Source organism: Daldinia childiae (assembly GCF_008694065.1).
Source record: "Daldinia childiae strain JS-1345 chromosome Unknown Scaffold5, whole genome shotgun sequence".
Classification (NCBI taxonomy): Eukaryota; Fungi; Ascomycota; class Sordariomycetes; order Xylariales; family Hypoxylaceae; genus Daldinia; species Daldinia childiae.
In genome coordinates, this window is record NW_022984646.1 from 1,441,860 (window position 1) to 1,458,178 (window position 16,319).

Genomic DNA, 16,319 nt, shown 5'->3' on the forward strand with positions numbered 1-16,319 from the left:
CATGTACAAGGGCCTGACGGCCCACTATCTCCGACTTTGAGCACGACATCATCATCTGCACGACATTCTCAGACATTCTTCTCACCCGGAGGCCGCTCACATTCGGGCGCCAATGGTAGCTCGGGTAACTTCCCGGGCATGCGCAGCGAAACCAGCAGTGTAAGCGGGGACTCGGCCGCAGAGGGAACAACAGCCACCTCGGCCAGCCAAAGCCCGCCTAGGACTATAAGCAGTATAGCTGAGAAAAGCACCACGCTCGCGGGTAACAAGCCGAGACCGTTGAGGCTTGTTCAGGAAAACAACGAGAAGGAGCGCGCGGAGAATAAGCGTGCGAGTTGGATCGGCTGGGCGAGTAGCGCGTGGGGGAAGAAGGATGAACATGAAAACGTGCGGTAGTGTGGCACGTTGATGAACAATAATGACGAAATTGATGTCGATATCAATATCGATATTGATGTCGAATGGAAACCTCCTAGAAGGGAGGTATGATTAAGAATTGTTATTCAACTACAGAACCTCTACCTATCGTGCCATGAGGTGGATGGTGTGTTATGTACGTAATGCCTCTTTTTTACCTTTTTATTTTTTTTATTTTTACTTCGCTACGACGGACAAGCAATCAACTATGTAGGTTGGATGGGCCGCAGATGACGGAACGAACGAACGGATAGTAGCCACGAACGACCAACCATACTTACAGTAGTTAAGTAACGATTATGCCCGGGGATATATTTATTACCATTGAAATATTTGTTTATTTGTTCATGTTGATGTTAATTATGCTGTCTGGGATGAATGAATTTGAGTAAGATAGATTAGAAAAGAGGATGAGAAACAGAAGAGGGAAAGATGAGCTGGGTTGCTATAGATTGAAGAGAGATGTTTTGCTTGGGATCGTGATTCTTATGTCTTTGTGCTAGCATGTAAAGCATTCGGTAATGTGTGTGCTTACCTTTTAAACATTCTACCTGCCGTGAAGTGTAATGCTTAAAGGGGCTCAAGGGGAAGACGAGATTTGATACATGAGCGTAATGCTCGCGGGGATTGTCATCTTAGGTAGGTGTAGATACGCTTACTTTAGGTATTTGAGGCAATATTCAAAGGAAAATATCGAGCCAAAGCTGAGCTTAATGCTTCGATTTTAAAGACTGATTTATCATCCGAGTCATGCTTTGCAATGGTGATAGTTTGGGTTTTGGGATACAATGACCGGGGATTATATTTACCGCATATGTCTACGTAGATTACCTCGGTATAGAGCGTTATTTTGGGTGTTAAACTATAAGCTACATATTGTAACTTTTCTTTTCGCCAATATAAGGTGGATAGTCGATCTACTAACGCTTCTGTGTGTGTGCGTATGTGAGTAAACACGGAAAGTAGGATGAATCTAGAATGGCCATGATAGAGGGCTACTTAACATTCTACGGAAAAGGTTCTGAGGTGACGAGACGTACATAGGTGTAATACTATTCTGATGAGAGTTATATCCGGGTCTATACATCTCCCCTTTATTTGATTGGTACCACCTAATACATGATACATCTCACCTTGCACGAATGATAATATGGATCAGCAAGCAGCTTAGAAGCCACCCAGCTTCTGCTGTCTGCCAGATCGATATGTTCAACCCCCCCTTGGAGATCGCCTACCTTATCCAGCTATGACGGAGGTCTAGTCTATCGTCTTGTTGGAGTGCTTCCGCGACATTACAAAGACAGTCTTAATTCAGAAGCGTCACTCACCCGAGACATTTTAATATGTACCTCAGGAGTTGTTCAGCCAAGCTGCACGATCTAATGCCAGTATCACGTCACGATATCTGCCACGTGCCAACCTTATGAATCACCATTATCCAAGTTTTTTGGTAGGCAATCCTAAGACTGTCGTCTAGGACATGAGAGAAAATATCTCACTTAGTCTCCTATTCAAGCCTCTCAATGTTCATGACTCGCTAGTCTGGCTGAAAAACGCTGTGCTGGGTATCATCAAGCGAGAAGTCGGGTCTTGAAGCATGGGGTAGGTAAGCAAGAGTATGGGGATTGGGGAGTACAAGACTGATCGTTAGTGTCAGGAGTAAAATGGCTCAAACCCCACGTCGTGAATGCTCGGATAACTCGCGTGGTTGATGTATAATACATACGCGTGTGGCTTTTCTAAGTGGGCTGGTAGTACGGATCTAGGTATACCGAAAGCTTGGGAGAAAGTCCGAACTCGCTAAGAGGTCATTCTAATATTAATACTTACATCTTCAAATATGTAAGTGGTAAAAAAATCATGTAGGAGTTGCTCACTGGTCCCCTGTTTCCCTATCAAAGAGCCTCACTGTCTATCTTCCTACGTTAAGGGACAATGTTACCCCCCACGCGAAAAGACAACACACCAAGTCGCTGGTTGCCCATATGAATATGGAGGGATAATGGTAGGTAAGTGACGAAAAGGCGTAGTATTTCGTCACCACTTTGGGTCTTACTCTCCCTTCTATGAAATTAGGTGTCGATCCATAGTAGCCAATTTAGCATATACTATAGTCGAAAGGGTGTAGGATGGGAGAATTGATGTTGTATTCTGACTCCCAAAAAAGTTGAATACCCCCACACTGCAGCTCCTTGGACGGATATTGGCATCAACCGGGCCTATGGGGATCGCGGGTTCCTGCGCAGATGACCACCCAACCAACCAGTCCCGGTGTACTCCAGGCTGCCCGTCGTGATCGATGACATATCAACTTGGCGCAGGTAAGGTAAGGCAGGATTCTAGGCTGAGCAACATATTCCCATCAGTTTGGACGGGCCGCTTATTATGTCAGATCGTACAGCGATGTCTGACAGGGTGGCTGCTGCGTTGGATAGTAGTAGTGAGCATACCCGCATTGCTACGTACCTAAGGGGATTATAGGAATTATGAGGGTGCTATTTTTACAAGGGAGGAGAAAAGGTGTATTATTAATAGTATGTAATATATTAGTGCCGATTCCGAAGCAGTATACGACGGGATAACCGGGACGTCCCGTCGAGTTTTCGACTCCAAGGGATAATGGCTCTTCGGCTCTTGTTCGCCTGAGCGCAAAACCCGTCAGCAACTCGTCATCGAGAGACTAGTCACTCTTCTGATTTCCTAAGGAGGCAACGCTAGAGATAGAGTAATATATAGTATGCGCAATGTCTGTCCGTTATGATATAGTCGTCTCGACTACCATCTCGGGAACTCCCAAATTGAAATTGTGCATATGCGATGTTCCCTTTGGGCGATTAACGCCTGGAGAACTTGGTGGTGATTGAGCTGTCAGGGTCACGTTCGTCAGACACGCATCAGCAGAATCATTCGCATGCGTTAGCAGGTCGTCCACATGTCGATCTCTGAGAGGTCCAAATTTGCCGGGTTTCTATTGGAAAAGCGATGTTGCTATAGGCTGATGCAAGGCTGAGTAGTCTAAGGGAAGCCTTCCTCTTAACATTATTCTTAATTCGTCCTGGCCAGCGTTATTCCACACCTTTTCTTAATTTTTGATTCGACCTGGAATCCGTGCCTAAGCATAGCAACCACACTCGACCAACCCATTGGAGAACAGACCCTGGTCCATATCTGCTGTTCTGGATAGAGACGGATTCGGTGCACCATCCCACGGCATGTTTGTAGTCATGCTCTATTTTCTTAAAACATGAATACTGCAATAGACCGCTATTTGTTCGCAAAAGCAATACTGGTAAATTTGAAGGATTGTCCTCAACTTGTTAGAATAAGCGGTAGACGAGACCTATGCTTAGGTACCAAAGTATTATGTAGAGAGGATGTAAGTGGAGAACTGCAAGACATGCGAGGAACGATTTGAGTGGAGAAGAATAATAATATTTCGTCTAGAAACCGAAAGGAAAAAGACGGCGCGGCCATCGGGGGTCTAAGGCGAGTGGATCAATTAACATGGGCTAACAATTGTGGAGGAAAACATCCGTAGAAACAACTTACGGTCAAACGGCAGATACCGCGTGTCGACTTTCGAAACCGCTGAGGTGGAGCTTTTACTCTTGTAGCACCAAGTATCTATTAATGAGTTCATAAGTACCTTTCTACATGTGAGATTGTGTTCCTGGATATATGTACATTTTATTCCTCCGGGGCTTCCATTAATACCGTAATTGCCGCATTCATTCTTCATACATTAGGTACCTATCTATTTGTTCCGTCTCTTAAAAAAGCTTGTAGTAGGGTTACGTATGATACGTTAGATGCCTAATATAGTATTGTAATTCCGAATAATCCTACGCTACTTCTTTACTTTCACTCTGTGTTGGGTTAAGTCTCTCGCGACTTGTCAACCCTACGGTAATTACCCAGGTACCTACGATGCCACGACCTAGGTATGGATGTAAGAGTTCACAATATATGAGGTAGTATTGGTACACCTGTCTTTATGTCTTCCATGGATACATACCTTAGGTACCTACATAGGGATCGAGTGTTTCGTGTCACCGCTCTCACAACCCTAGATATCTATCCCAAGCGGATTGTAAGGCAAGAAAGGCCCACTTAGGCTAGATTTCTGGGGAGCAGACGGCCGACCAAATGCTATAGCTGGTTTAGCTTCAGGGCAAGGTAAGTCCCTGAAGAAATTCCTCCCTTCGGTACGAGGGCGCACCTCAACCCAAAGCTATCCTAGAACCTCAGCCCAAAATCTAACCCAATTAAGCAAGTGTGGACCTGTTTTCACCCCAATAGTATTAGCGCACCCAAGACTGAACTACCATTTCATTAACATTATATTTATACAAATATATACTTTTATACATTATTATGATATTTAATAAAATATAAATAATTTTATTTAATTAATTATTAATTAATTAATAATTAATCATTAATTAATTACGTATTAATTTTTAATTAATTTTTAATTAATTAAAATAAAACAATAAAAAATAAAGAATAGGTAAAAGTATGCGTTTAATTGATTGACTAAAATTCAAATGTCAAGCGCTATAATATAAGGCATTTAGTGATTATAATGCGCTATAAATATAGGGCACTTAAGCTTATATTTTAATGAGACATCGAAGCTCACCCCAAAGTCACCTGATGTAAAGCTCACCCCAAAGCGGGGACCCTGTCAATTGTAACTAATCAAACCTTTGGATCCAAAGTCTTAGCTTTTACTAAATCGGGTTAGACTTTGGGCTGAGGTTCTAGGATAGCTTTGGGATGAGGTGTAGACTCTTCGGTACACATGCCGACTCTTTAAAATGCAAAGCGAGCAAATTGTTGAAAATTCATGGGTTACCGAATCTGCAAACGTCTTTAACCTTTGCATCTTTTCCATTTTATGGTTTCCGACGGGTTAGGAATAGTGGATATATACTATGTACCTAAGATACAGTACCTCGGTTCAACAAATGTGTGGGTTATAGAGATGCAGAAATATCAGCCCATCAACTCAAGTCTTGCTTACATGTATATGCCTAATATACAAAATATACAAAGTAATAAATGTCAATTCTATATTCTATCGAATCAGTAAGATGGATGACCGAATTGTTTACGTCCGTACCTGCGCCATAATATGAGCCAATTCCACTTTTTTAAAAGACATCTCGGCAGCTGGATAAAGATGATTTTTCATTATATCTTGCCCCTTGAATAACATTGAATTGACTTTCACAACACAGCAAGAAGTAACCTTAATAGGCATGGTAACCCCAACTAATGCACATTAGGCATTTACCGTTCTCCCCGTCTCTTATGTGTCTCATTTTCATACTTTTTTCACTAGCCGGTTTAATACGGGTAAGTCTAGAATTTTGAGAAAGACAGTTATTAGGTATTAGTGTGGTGTACCTACTTAAAGCGTAGAGATTGTTGGCATTTGCTATGCACGTTAGGTTAGGTACGTTCGTATTATAAACAGGTACGTATTCATCTTTTTTTGCCACAACCTTATTCATAATTCAGGTTTCTACATTAGATGTTTGGTTGGTGCTTATTCAACATGACCGGGTAACTATGTACTTACGTATAAATTTATCTAGGATAAATATATTACCTACAACATCGAATAAGGCGCAACACAACTCACATTAAAAGTGTCTTCCATGGTTGGGTTACATACATGTACATATACATGCAGATATCCATTCCTATGCATGTTTGTACTTTGTACGTACCCTCCATCCTCCGTAACCTAGATATGTAGGTACATAGGTACTTAGATGCATGTGTACCTACAATACATTACCCTCAAATCTGATAAGTTAATCGAAAAAGGACTTACAATTCAACTCCCCGTGTTTTTCCCTTCCAACAAATCAACCTCTTCCTCGTTTACGCCTCGTTTCCCATACTTTGTCCATAATCTATCTCTCAAAACCCGTCTTTCGGCTGGTCCTTCCTCTATTTACTATCATACCTCATACCGCTGATTGTCGCCCTGTTACCACTTTACTCGATACGTGCCGCCCCCCCATTTCTGCAGTACACCTTAAACCATCCGCAACTCTCCACATTATTGTGTCATTCAGACATTTTGCTTCCCGCGCCCAATCCCGCGTTTGCAGTCTTTTTGTATCCTGATCCTGACCACTGACCACACCGGCACAAACAACACATACCTACGCCCCATTCGTCAATCACTGCTGCAAGTTCCTGACTGGGGCATTTTATCACACGAAATACAGAAATACATACAATAGACAAGGCTACGTGACAGGAGAGAGAGAGAGAGACAAGACAGTGGGGGGAGAAAGGTGGTAGGGGCCGTACCGCATTGCAGCACTCGTTTGATTGTACGACATTCGCCCGGTTCGTCCAGTGTGAAAGCTAGTCGCATGCGAACTTGCTGCCACATCACGATGATCAACCTCTATCGACGTACACCAGCCATCCTTCCCAGCTAATCCCATTCCTGGTAGACGTGGTTCCATTGTTTGCGCCGACTTAATCCAAATAGCCAAGCAGCATGGCAAATAATCCTATTGCTATGGACGCAAGTCTGTCCAGCTTGAATTCTATCGACAACGACACTTCTGTTACTTCTAGCGCCCATATCGACTCGCAAGCCTCAAAGTGGACATCAGCCTCCACTTCACTTACCGCGTCGCCGGCAGAGTCTAGAGATACATCACCTATACGTCCCTCAGCTAAGACAGGAAGAGTAAGCCGTACATCCACAACCCCGGCTAGGTCACGCAAGAATAGTATCCAAGACCCTAGTCCGTCGAGACCTAGAACTACCGTTCCTGCACCTTCGACTCCGCGACAACAGCTTTCTTCCGCTACAACGCCCTCGTTACCTCCTCCGTCAAATTCGGAGCCCGTGCTGCGAACTCCCGTCCCGCAGAAGGTTTCCGTTGTGCCCGAGTTATCCAAAGATTCACCCCGGTGGCCCGTGTCACCTCGGTTAAAGTCACCGCCGCCTAACATCGGCCGGCCAGCCGTACCCGGTTCGTCGTTACGAAAGGCCGAGCAAGAAGCACCCGCTATAAATGTTCAACGAGCAACGCCTTCGCCTCACGTGGAATCCGCTTCGCAGTCTACCTCTGAAAACGAGACGGAAGAGTCGCAACTGTCGTCTGGTATGAGGACCCCAGCTCGTGGACCAAGTAATGGATCGTCTACTTTGGAGACGGTCCAGGAGGTCAGCCAACCCAATACCCCACGAGCAGGACTCGACGCTGCTATTGAAAAGCTTGCCGAGACCGCCGCTGCGCAGTCACCGGCGCACTCCAAAAGTTCGGGGAGTACGATCAAGAGAACAACTTCCAGTCAGAATGCGACGAATAGCGAGAGCGGCAGCGATGGTGGGAATGCTAAGAGTTCGAGAAGGACAAGTACTGTTGGTCCTGCGCCCTCACTCCACAGCAGACAGTCGAGCACGACCCTCAAGTATGGTGCCAAAGGGCCAACCTCTGGCGAGAGCTCGTCGAGAAATATGACGGTCGAGACGGAACAAATCAACAACCTTCCGGGGCTTTCAATAGCCACGAACACGAGGGGCCAAGGAGCAAATGGAAGTCTAAGAACAAAACCCAGTTCGGAAACCATAAAACCGAAGAAGGAAAAGAAGAAGCACACGAGAAAGCCCGCATCTGTTGCATCTGGCAATGGTGAGCCACCCACTGCTCTGACACTTAAGCTTCGGCATAGTTGCTCGATACAGTCCATTTCTTCATCTCATTACTCAACCATATACGGTCAAGGATCGTATGGAGATGAATCCAGCATAACACAGTTTTCGGCCAATAGTTCAAGTTTTACCTCACAAGTGACCAATTTGCTAACTAGAGGACACCGTCCAGCATCCTCGAAAGCAGATATTTTCGAGGCTAAAGTTGCCAGTGCTGTGGAGGAAGCTAATTCTTCAGACTCGGACGAAACTTTCGTATACGATTCGAACCCGCCGGATGTAGGCGAGCGCCCTCGCCGTTACCACTCGCGTACACCCAGCGCAACCTCCATTGCTAGCCAGGTCAATCGGAACGGAGTACGCTCGATAACAGGCATGACAGAGACCGGCGCACCTACTATGCCGGTCAAAAAGAATATGAAGTTTGTTAATACTTACACAAGCAGCGGAACGGACGGACCTCTCGGAGACGACGATGGTCGGGGCACGGGCCGGAGTAATATTGGCTCTGCACGAGGGACAGGCCGTCATCATCACCATCCTGGCCGTTGGGGTCGGAATAATAGCAACAACCATCTTTCGTTATTCGATAATGAATCTCCCTTTCCTAACGCAGCTAAGTCGAAGTTCAGCGGGAACAATTCAAGACAGGGTTCTAATCCCCCGAGCCCTAGATTCGGTACAGGTCGAGGTTGGGCAGCTACTAGTAAACGGCAAATGGCGCTCACAGGCGGCTACGATGTCGACGACACAACCACAGGTGCCGATGATGAAAGGACCCCTCTTCTCCTAAGTGGCACGGCCAGATCTATCAGATCTAATCGGAGTCGGCGCAACCCACACTGGAGAAATATCGAAGCACAAACATACCAGCGAAATCCTTCATTTATCAACCGTTTTGCGAGTTGTCTTGTCCTTACCATAATGTTATTGGTTGTTCTCTCCGGGGCACTTGGATTCATGTTTGCGACATCTCAGCCACTCACTGACATCGAACTTGTCAAGATTGGGAACGTCCTGGCTAGCGAACAAGAGCTGATGATGGACATTACCGTTAAAGCACACAATCCGAACGTCGTCGTTGTAATGATCGATACGTCTGACCTTGAAATATTCGCAAAGTCACCGCATGCTGGTACCGACTCGGAATGGTGGCGTCATCCTGGCCGAGACGAGCTTGGTACTCTAGACGACCCTAAGGATGACCCACCAGTCATTAGATTACCTGATGATGACGAAGATGACGACGACGATGACGGCGAACTGCCTCCTGAAGATGCTTCACCAAACATGCGTCTCGGGAATATCGTTGTGTTCGATAGTCCGTTAACTTACGAAGGGTCATTTTTTCAATCTGGCATTTCTACTTCTACGGGTTCCTTGCGCCTCACTCGACCTGGTAATGGTACCGATAGTGGCTCCGAGCGATGGGAACGCATCATTGCAGACGAGTTCACTCTAATTGTCAAAGGAGTTCTGAAGTACACATTGCCTCTTAGTCAGAGAACTAGAAATGTGGCGATCTCCGGTAAGACAGTTGTCAAACCGAATTCTGCAAATAACCCATCTTTACGACCTAATGAGACTGTGGTTGCAATACAATAATACTCGACGACATGGGCCTCTCCTGCCCACTAACACTTTTATTTGTGACTTCTAATGATTGATTCTGTATACTGAGCGGGTACGGCATAGGCATTACCGGAGCTCTAGGCGTTGGATCTTTTCTTCGTACGGTGACATACGGGAAGAGAGAGTTTAGGTGGTGGATCCCACGACCTTGTTGATTTATTCCCCTGGTATAATCCAGCACATTTGTTTTCTACAGTTCAGAAAGAACGGTTCTCGAGTTTTCAACACAGAAGGGCATTGCGGTAACCATGGGGCTGGTTACAAAATACACATTGCATAGGATGGACATACAAAAGCATACCCCCCCCAAACGGGACCTTCGGTCTAGAGGCTCCCCTTTATCGCTCCTTTCTTCCAAATGAAGAGAGGATCGTATGGAGAGCCCTCTATTTTTATTTTTATTTTTACTTTTATTCTTACTTTTGACTTTCATCAAAACGAGTATGGGAATTAGACGGAGGGCGGCGACTACTTACTTTACTCTTACTACTATCCACACCAGATACCCAGACAGACGGGGTCCGCATCTGTACTTGTAATGGCTTATGAAGATACTTGAGAAGACAATACTTAATTTGATGAAACAAATGAGTTCTTATTAACCTAGTAGATATATGGTTAACTACATCAGACTTGAAGAACTTGAGAAGCTTTATACGTGATATGGTGTATTTTCTTTACTTCCTTATACTAATGAAGTTACGTCTTCTGATAAGCCCTATAACGAACCCTATAATGAGCCCTATAGGCGGATCATCCCCTCTTTGCATGCCACTATTCCGCTTTTGTAAAGGTGACCCCTGTTCCCTTACTCGCCTGGATCGCTGCATGTTTCACGACATACGTAACCTGGTACAACTACGTCCCATGTAATACCCTATAGTTATAGGTACTTTTACATATACCATAGTATTCATTACCAACCTCTCCGAACAACTTGCCCTAAACCCCGGACGAGAAGCTAGGGAGACTCTCGCATGAAGCCGTCCTTGCCGCTGTCAACAACCTTCAGCGGGCCCCCCTGCCCATAAACGCTCTTGTGGTTGGCTCGGGCTAGACCGCATAGCCGCGAACAGTCACATCGTGCGTCTCTAGCTGGCGAGCTGAAAGCACAATGCACCTCAGAGGGTATAGACTGGGAAGAACCATGTCTAGTAACATGGCCCTCTCTATACTCAAGGTCCCGATAGGGCTTATGCAGCGTATGTTAGAACAGCTGAGATTGGTCAGTCTACTTTACACATTTTATAGTTATATCTAGGTAGTTATCTCTACCTATTCGTGTTGAGTTGTGACCATACTATTTTTCTATCTATCTATCTTTTCGTTCATCTATGTAGGCAGTATAGCTATGCAACAACTTGTTTTACTATAGTTGGATAGGCAGACAAACATATACATACCTCATAGATACGGTAGCACACACATACACACACACACACACACACACACACACACACAACTAACACCTCCATCCCCAGTCCTTCTTCCCAAGAAGCATGGACACGGCCAACCTAACCGCAGCATGGCTCTCGTTCGCCGTAACGACAGTCGGGCTCGGCGGACTGATCTCCCAAGCCAGCGCCATCAACGACCAGCTGGACCCGTTCCACGCGAACCGCACCGCCGAGTACCTCGGGATATGGTTCCAGCGGCAACAGCGGTTCCCGTGGTGGCGCATCACCAAGCCGCCACCCCTCGGCCCCGCCATCGCCGCCCGCATGTCCGACGGCTTCTGCGGCATCAACGTCCTGTACGTGACGCGCATCCCCGTCGCGCCGCCCGGCAAAGCGGGCTGGTCGACGATTCTGGCCATGTTTAACCATGATCCGCCGTCGCTGTATGCGCTCGCCGCTGCGGGAGATGTGGGTGTGGGTACGGCTGAGAAGGGGGGCGTGAGGACTTCGACGGTGACGCTGGAGAGCGGTGCTGATGCGAAAGAGTTGACGAGGGCGCCGGTGCGAAGTGCTAGTTGGTCGAATGTTACGCGGAAGTCTCTTAAGAGGCATCAGTCCCATGCTTGCATCGTCATATCGCGAACTACCCTTGTTACTATGCTCGTTGTGACCAATGGTCGCCCGGTATTCCAGTACAGCGACGCTTCTGGGTTTCGGGCTGGTTATGCCTCGTACTGTGGGCAGTGGTGTAAGTTGGTCTCGAATTTTCTATTTATATGTTTATATATATATTATATAATATCCCCTTAAACCCCTTCTATACGCCTTACAACTCAACTAACTCCTCCAGACATAACCTGGCCCATCGGCCAAGAAGCCATCGTCAAATTCGCCGCACACGACTCCATCGGCGCAACAGAAGTCCTCCCCCGAAGCTTTACGCAACGGGTTGACCGCTGTGGACAGATGGTATGCGGCGTCGTATCATCACCGACGTCCGACTTCGCCGTTGGTTTTAGCGGTCGGAAGCCCAGCGGCACCTACCGGCTCGAACACGCGCCCAAGGGGTTCCAAGGCGCCCATTCCGGCCGGCACTTGTACAACATGCTCGGCGGCCGCGCCTTCGACGTCGATTTCATCTATGCGCGACCCACCAGCGCCGTGCACACGGGAGACGGCGAGATCGCGCTGGACCTACCGAGCAAAGACACCGGCGACCACACCGTCACCATGATCATCCCTTCCGCCGAACAAGATGTCATAAAACGTGCTCTCGACAGCCTGCCCTGGACGTGTCTATCCTGGAGCATGCACCGTGGGCTCCGGGACATCCTCCTAGCCTACGGAAAATCGACCATGGACCACTACCGCACGACTCTCGCCTCACTTCTGCAGGAGACGGTCACCCAGCGCCCGGAAGTATTCCGCTCCCGCGGCTGGGACCTAGAGTTCGTGCGCACCAGCATGGGGCCCATGGCGGCGTCGGCGGTGCTCTCAGGCGGCGGCAACTCAGGGGACTCGGTGCGCGTGGTGACCGACGTCGCGGCGGTGTATGCGGGCGAGAGCTGGAGTCTGGAGAAGCTAGACGAGGTGAATTTCTGGCAGGTAAGGAAACAGTCGGGGTTTTCTGAGACCTCGGAACTGGAACTAGAACTAGATGCTGAAGCTGTTGTGGCACTTACCAAGTTCTTCGTGCTGGAATGGAGCCAGGAGTTCGATTATCAGCTGTACCATCACCTCCCGATATCTCTATACTTTGGGTAAGCATCTGCGAGAAGATAGATGGGTTAGACGTTGATGGCTGGCTGGCTACCTGTTATCTTCTAGAAACTCTTAATGAAGTTACGGGGATGCATAATGACGAATATGATGGAATGCGGAATGTTTTATACGGGTTGAACATGTTTAGGTACTTAACCTAGATACCTCCTATTAAGTTCAAATTTTCACTATTTACCTAGACCCTCAGTAGAATAGGTAAACACAAAGGATGAAATCGCGGTTCACGAAGTTTACTCAAAGCTGTCCAGGCTACTTCATTAATAATAAATTATTTAATACATGTACTAGATCTAGATACCCAGCGCAGGGAACCGCATACCTCTAGTGCAGCTCAGCAGCAACAAGTTTCAAAACTTCCTCGACGCCCTTACGCGCATTCTTTGGGTTCTTCGCTATCGCCTGCCAGACCTCGCCGTGCCGGGGCTCCACGCTAATACATTTACTAACGACTTCTTCGCGCTTCTCCTGCGTCCCGTGCTCGAGCAGGAACTTGTAGTACCACGCCCAGCTATCGCCCAGGTCCGAGTCCCTCACCAATGCTTTCTCGAACCAGTTCTGAGCCTTCTCGAGTCGTCGCTCGCCCCAGAAGATGCGCGCTACAGCTACTAGCAGTGCTGGGTCGTTATCTACCTCCTTGATCGCCTCAAGAGCGCGGGGCTTCCGCTGCGGCCGCGTTGTTAGATGCCATATCTTCTCACTCCATAAGATACCCTGGTCCGTTTTTGGTACATCGCGGAGCGCTCGCTCCATTAGCGACTCAGCCTGTTTTGTGTTTTGTGCTCGTCTCTCTACACGCACCGACTCGCACCATAGCTCCGCGGATTTAGGTACGGCGAGGCGCGCGCGATCGAGGACCGAACGGGCCTTGGGTAGCTGACCGAGCTTCTCTTCTAGGGGGAGTAGAGTAACCAAAGAGGGACCGATTTCGGTACTGCCTTTACCCCCGTGCTATAAGCTTCGCGCGCTTGTAGTGGTTTACTTAGATCTTCGTAAATTTGGCCCTTCATCATCCAAAGCTTGGCAGAGGTGGGGAAGAGATTGAGCGCTTGTTGGACGAGATCTAGTGCTGCATCGAGATCATCTAGTTGTCGTTCAAAGACGGCGCTCTTCATCCAGACACGATCGGTCGGAGCCTCCTGCCGGGCTGTCTTTAGCAAGCCTCGTGCTTGATCGATCTGGCCATTCTCAGCCTCAAGCTTAACTGCTGCTAACCAAATATCCTCATTGTTCGGATTCTGCTGGAACGCTCTGGCTAAAACGCGACGTGCATTATCAATCTCTCCAGCTTGCCATTTCTCCTTTGCAAGCATCATCCATAATACTTCGCTCCGAGGCACCGCATTAACAGCCTTTTCAAGAACTTGCCATAGATCCTCTTTCGAGCCGTGATTCCTTTCGAGATCTGCAGCTGCTAACCAAATTGTTTTGCTCGTGGGGAATACTCGAAGCGCGTATGCAAATATGGCTCGAGCCGTTTCATACATGCCCCGATTAATACTCCCACGGGCATCATCCAGCCAAGTATCTTTACGGTCGTCATCTTCGTCGAGACCATAACCGAGGGTTTCCCGAATGATCGCGCCGCATGTGATTATGGCACCCTCCTGTTCGCACTTTTCTGCTTCTGCTATCCATTCCTCCCGTTTTGGCATCGCCGATTCCTTGACGAGGACTTGTGCAGCACGCTTCATGACGTTGACCTTTTCTCCTTGTCCTAGCTGCTCTTGCAACCTCGCAGCAGCTATCCAAATCTCGTAAGATGTCGGACAATGCTTACGAGCTTTGTTTAGCACCTTCTGCGCATTCTCGGGACTCTCAAGCCTAGCTAATGCTAGCCACAGATCTACGGACAAGGGAATAAGCTCTGTAGCCTTCGCTAAAAGTAATCTAGCATCGTCCGGATCTTCCTCTAGGTTGACAGCCTCCTTCCATAAGGCTTCTGATTCGGGAATATGGTCCAGAGCGTGTCGTATAACTCGTTTCTTCGACCTAGTGTCATCTTCTAATTTCATAGCTTCAACCCATAACCGCACTGAGCGATTATTCTTATGAATTGCTTGTGCCGCAATAACCTTGGCGTTGCGTCCTTCGTTAAGTCGGATGCTTTCGAGCCAGACATCCTCATTCTTAGGACAATGTTCGCAGCCTCGCGCGATAACGTTTCGCGCTGCTACGATCTTACCAGCTAGTTCCTCAAGACGAGCCGCAGCGATCCAACCGGGGCCATTGTTCGGATTGGTCTTGATAACGGATTCGAGTAGTTCCCTGACCCTGTTGATATCACCCACCTGAGCCGCGCTTTCTGGTAGTTGGGTTTTTGCTAGACTCGTTAGGTAACCCTTAGGATCAACGCTCGTGGCGCTTCCGGATGTGGTACTTCCGCTCTGAGATGCTTGGTCGAGCCTGACTTGAAGAACTTTGTCTCTGGCCTGTCCGATCTTGGCGAAATTTGTCATTGTCCCATCCTGATTACTTGAGCCACCGGCCGTCGATGCCGCACCGTCTTCAACTATAGTGCTCCCAAGTTCGCCGGAACTCCCTGCGGCGGCCAATACGCTATCCGGAACAGCGTAGAAGCGCTGCTGTCTCGCTTGTTTGCTTCGCCTATTCTTTCCAGTAAGATCTCCAACCTCGGGTAGCGCTGCCCATTCTTCTTCGGTAACACTTTCCAGTCCTCTCTTCAGGTCGGCGAACTGCTGTTGAATCTTGGGGTTCTTGAGCTCGTACTCTTCTTGTTCTGCCTTTTCGCGGGCTTCCCTATTCGCATAAAAAAATCGTCGGTAATCTGCTCAAGCTAAGTTCGGGATGAATTGTGAACTAGTTGGGGATAAATTGGGAATTTAAATGAGAATAACTAACCTTCTTGCCCTCCGGCGCTTGTCCATCTTTTCATCTATCTCTCGATATATCCTGTCTGCTTCGTCGTCATCTTTATCGTAAACCCCGCCGGCGAAGAGGCCGACTTCGTTGTCAGGATCTTGATATCGGTCGTCATTGTCATCTTCTTCTTCTTTTGCCTGTGGCGGCCTCGCCAAATCCTAGTTGCGCTGCACGTTTCGCAAGAGCTTCTTTGATTTGGTCTTCAGAAGGACCTTCTCTAGCTGGACCCAAGTCTGAACGCGTAGTAAAACCTGTAGCACCACGTCCTAAACCTGCGACATAGTTCTCCGGTGCTGGTTGGCTTAAAAAATCGCGTCGCCCCGTCATATTGGCTGGTCTCAAGATTAGACTAACGGGAATACCGTTCTCGTTGAAATAATTTAAATATCAATACGAAGGATGCTATGCGACTAAGTATGCCGACACTGGCGGCAGAAGAGATGTCGTTTCCAAGTCGTTGTTATTTGATTTGTATACAGTTGAAAGAAAGCTTTACAATAAGAATTGCTAAGAAA

The 16,319-nt window shown here is 47.5% G+C and overlaps 3 protein-coding genes across 4 annotated transcripts; 2 read left to right on the forward strand and 1 right to left on the reverse strand.

Annotated features, from left to right (window-relative positions):
- Positions 1–6,946: 6,946 nt before the first annotated feature.
- Positions 6,947–9,718, forward strand: GL218_05526 (Vacuolar segregation protein 7; the record flags this gene model as incomplete). The annotated part of the gene is made up of 2 exons (XM_033582192.1): positions 6,947–8,093; positions 8,286–9,718. 2 exons carry the CDS (start codon positions 6,947–6,949, stop codon positions 9,716–9,718), a joined length of 2,580 nt encoding a protein of 859 aa, XP_033434346.1.
- Positions 9,719–11,244: 1,526 nt separating this feature from the next.
- Positions 11,245–12,906, forward strand: GL218_05527 (uncharacterized protein; the record flags this gene model as incomplete). 2 transcript variants are annotated; one of them, XM_033582193.1, is made up of 2 exons in its annotated part: positions 11,245–11,890; positions 11,993–12,906. In XM_033582193.1, the coding sequence occupies 2 exons, from the start codon at positions 11,245–11,247 to the stop codon at positions 12,904–12,906; spliced, it is 1,560 nt and encodes a 519-aa protein (XP_033434348.1). The 2 variants fall into 2 exon arrangements, with proteins under 2 accessions (XP_033434348.1, XP_033434347.1); XM_033582194.1 differs by lacking the exon at positions 11,993–12,906 and having other exon boundaries at positions 11,245–11,620; positions 11,689–11,717.
- Positions 12,907–13,245: 339 nt separating this feature from the next.
- Positions 13,246–15,809, reverse strand: GL218_05528 (Pre-mRNA-splicing factor prp1; the record flags this gene model as incomplete). The annotated part of the gene is made up of 3 exons (XM_033582195.1): positions 13,246–13,814; positions 13,904–15,681; positions 15,784–15,809. 3 exons carry the CDS (start codon positions 15,807–15,809, stop codon positions 13,246–13,248), a joined length of 2,373 nt encoding a protein of 790 aa, XP_033434338.1.
- Positions 15,810–16,319: the final 510 nt, after the last annotated feature.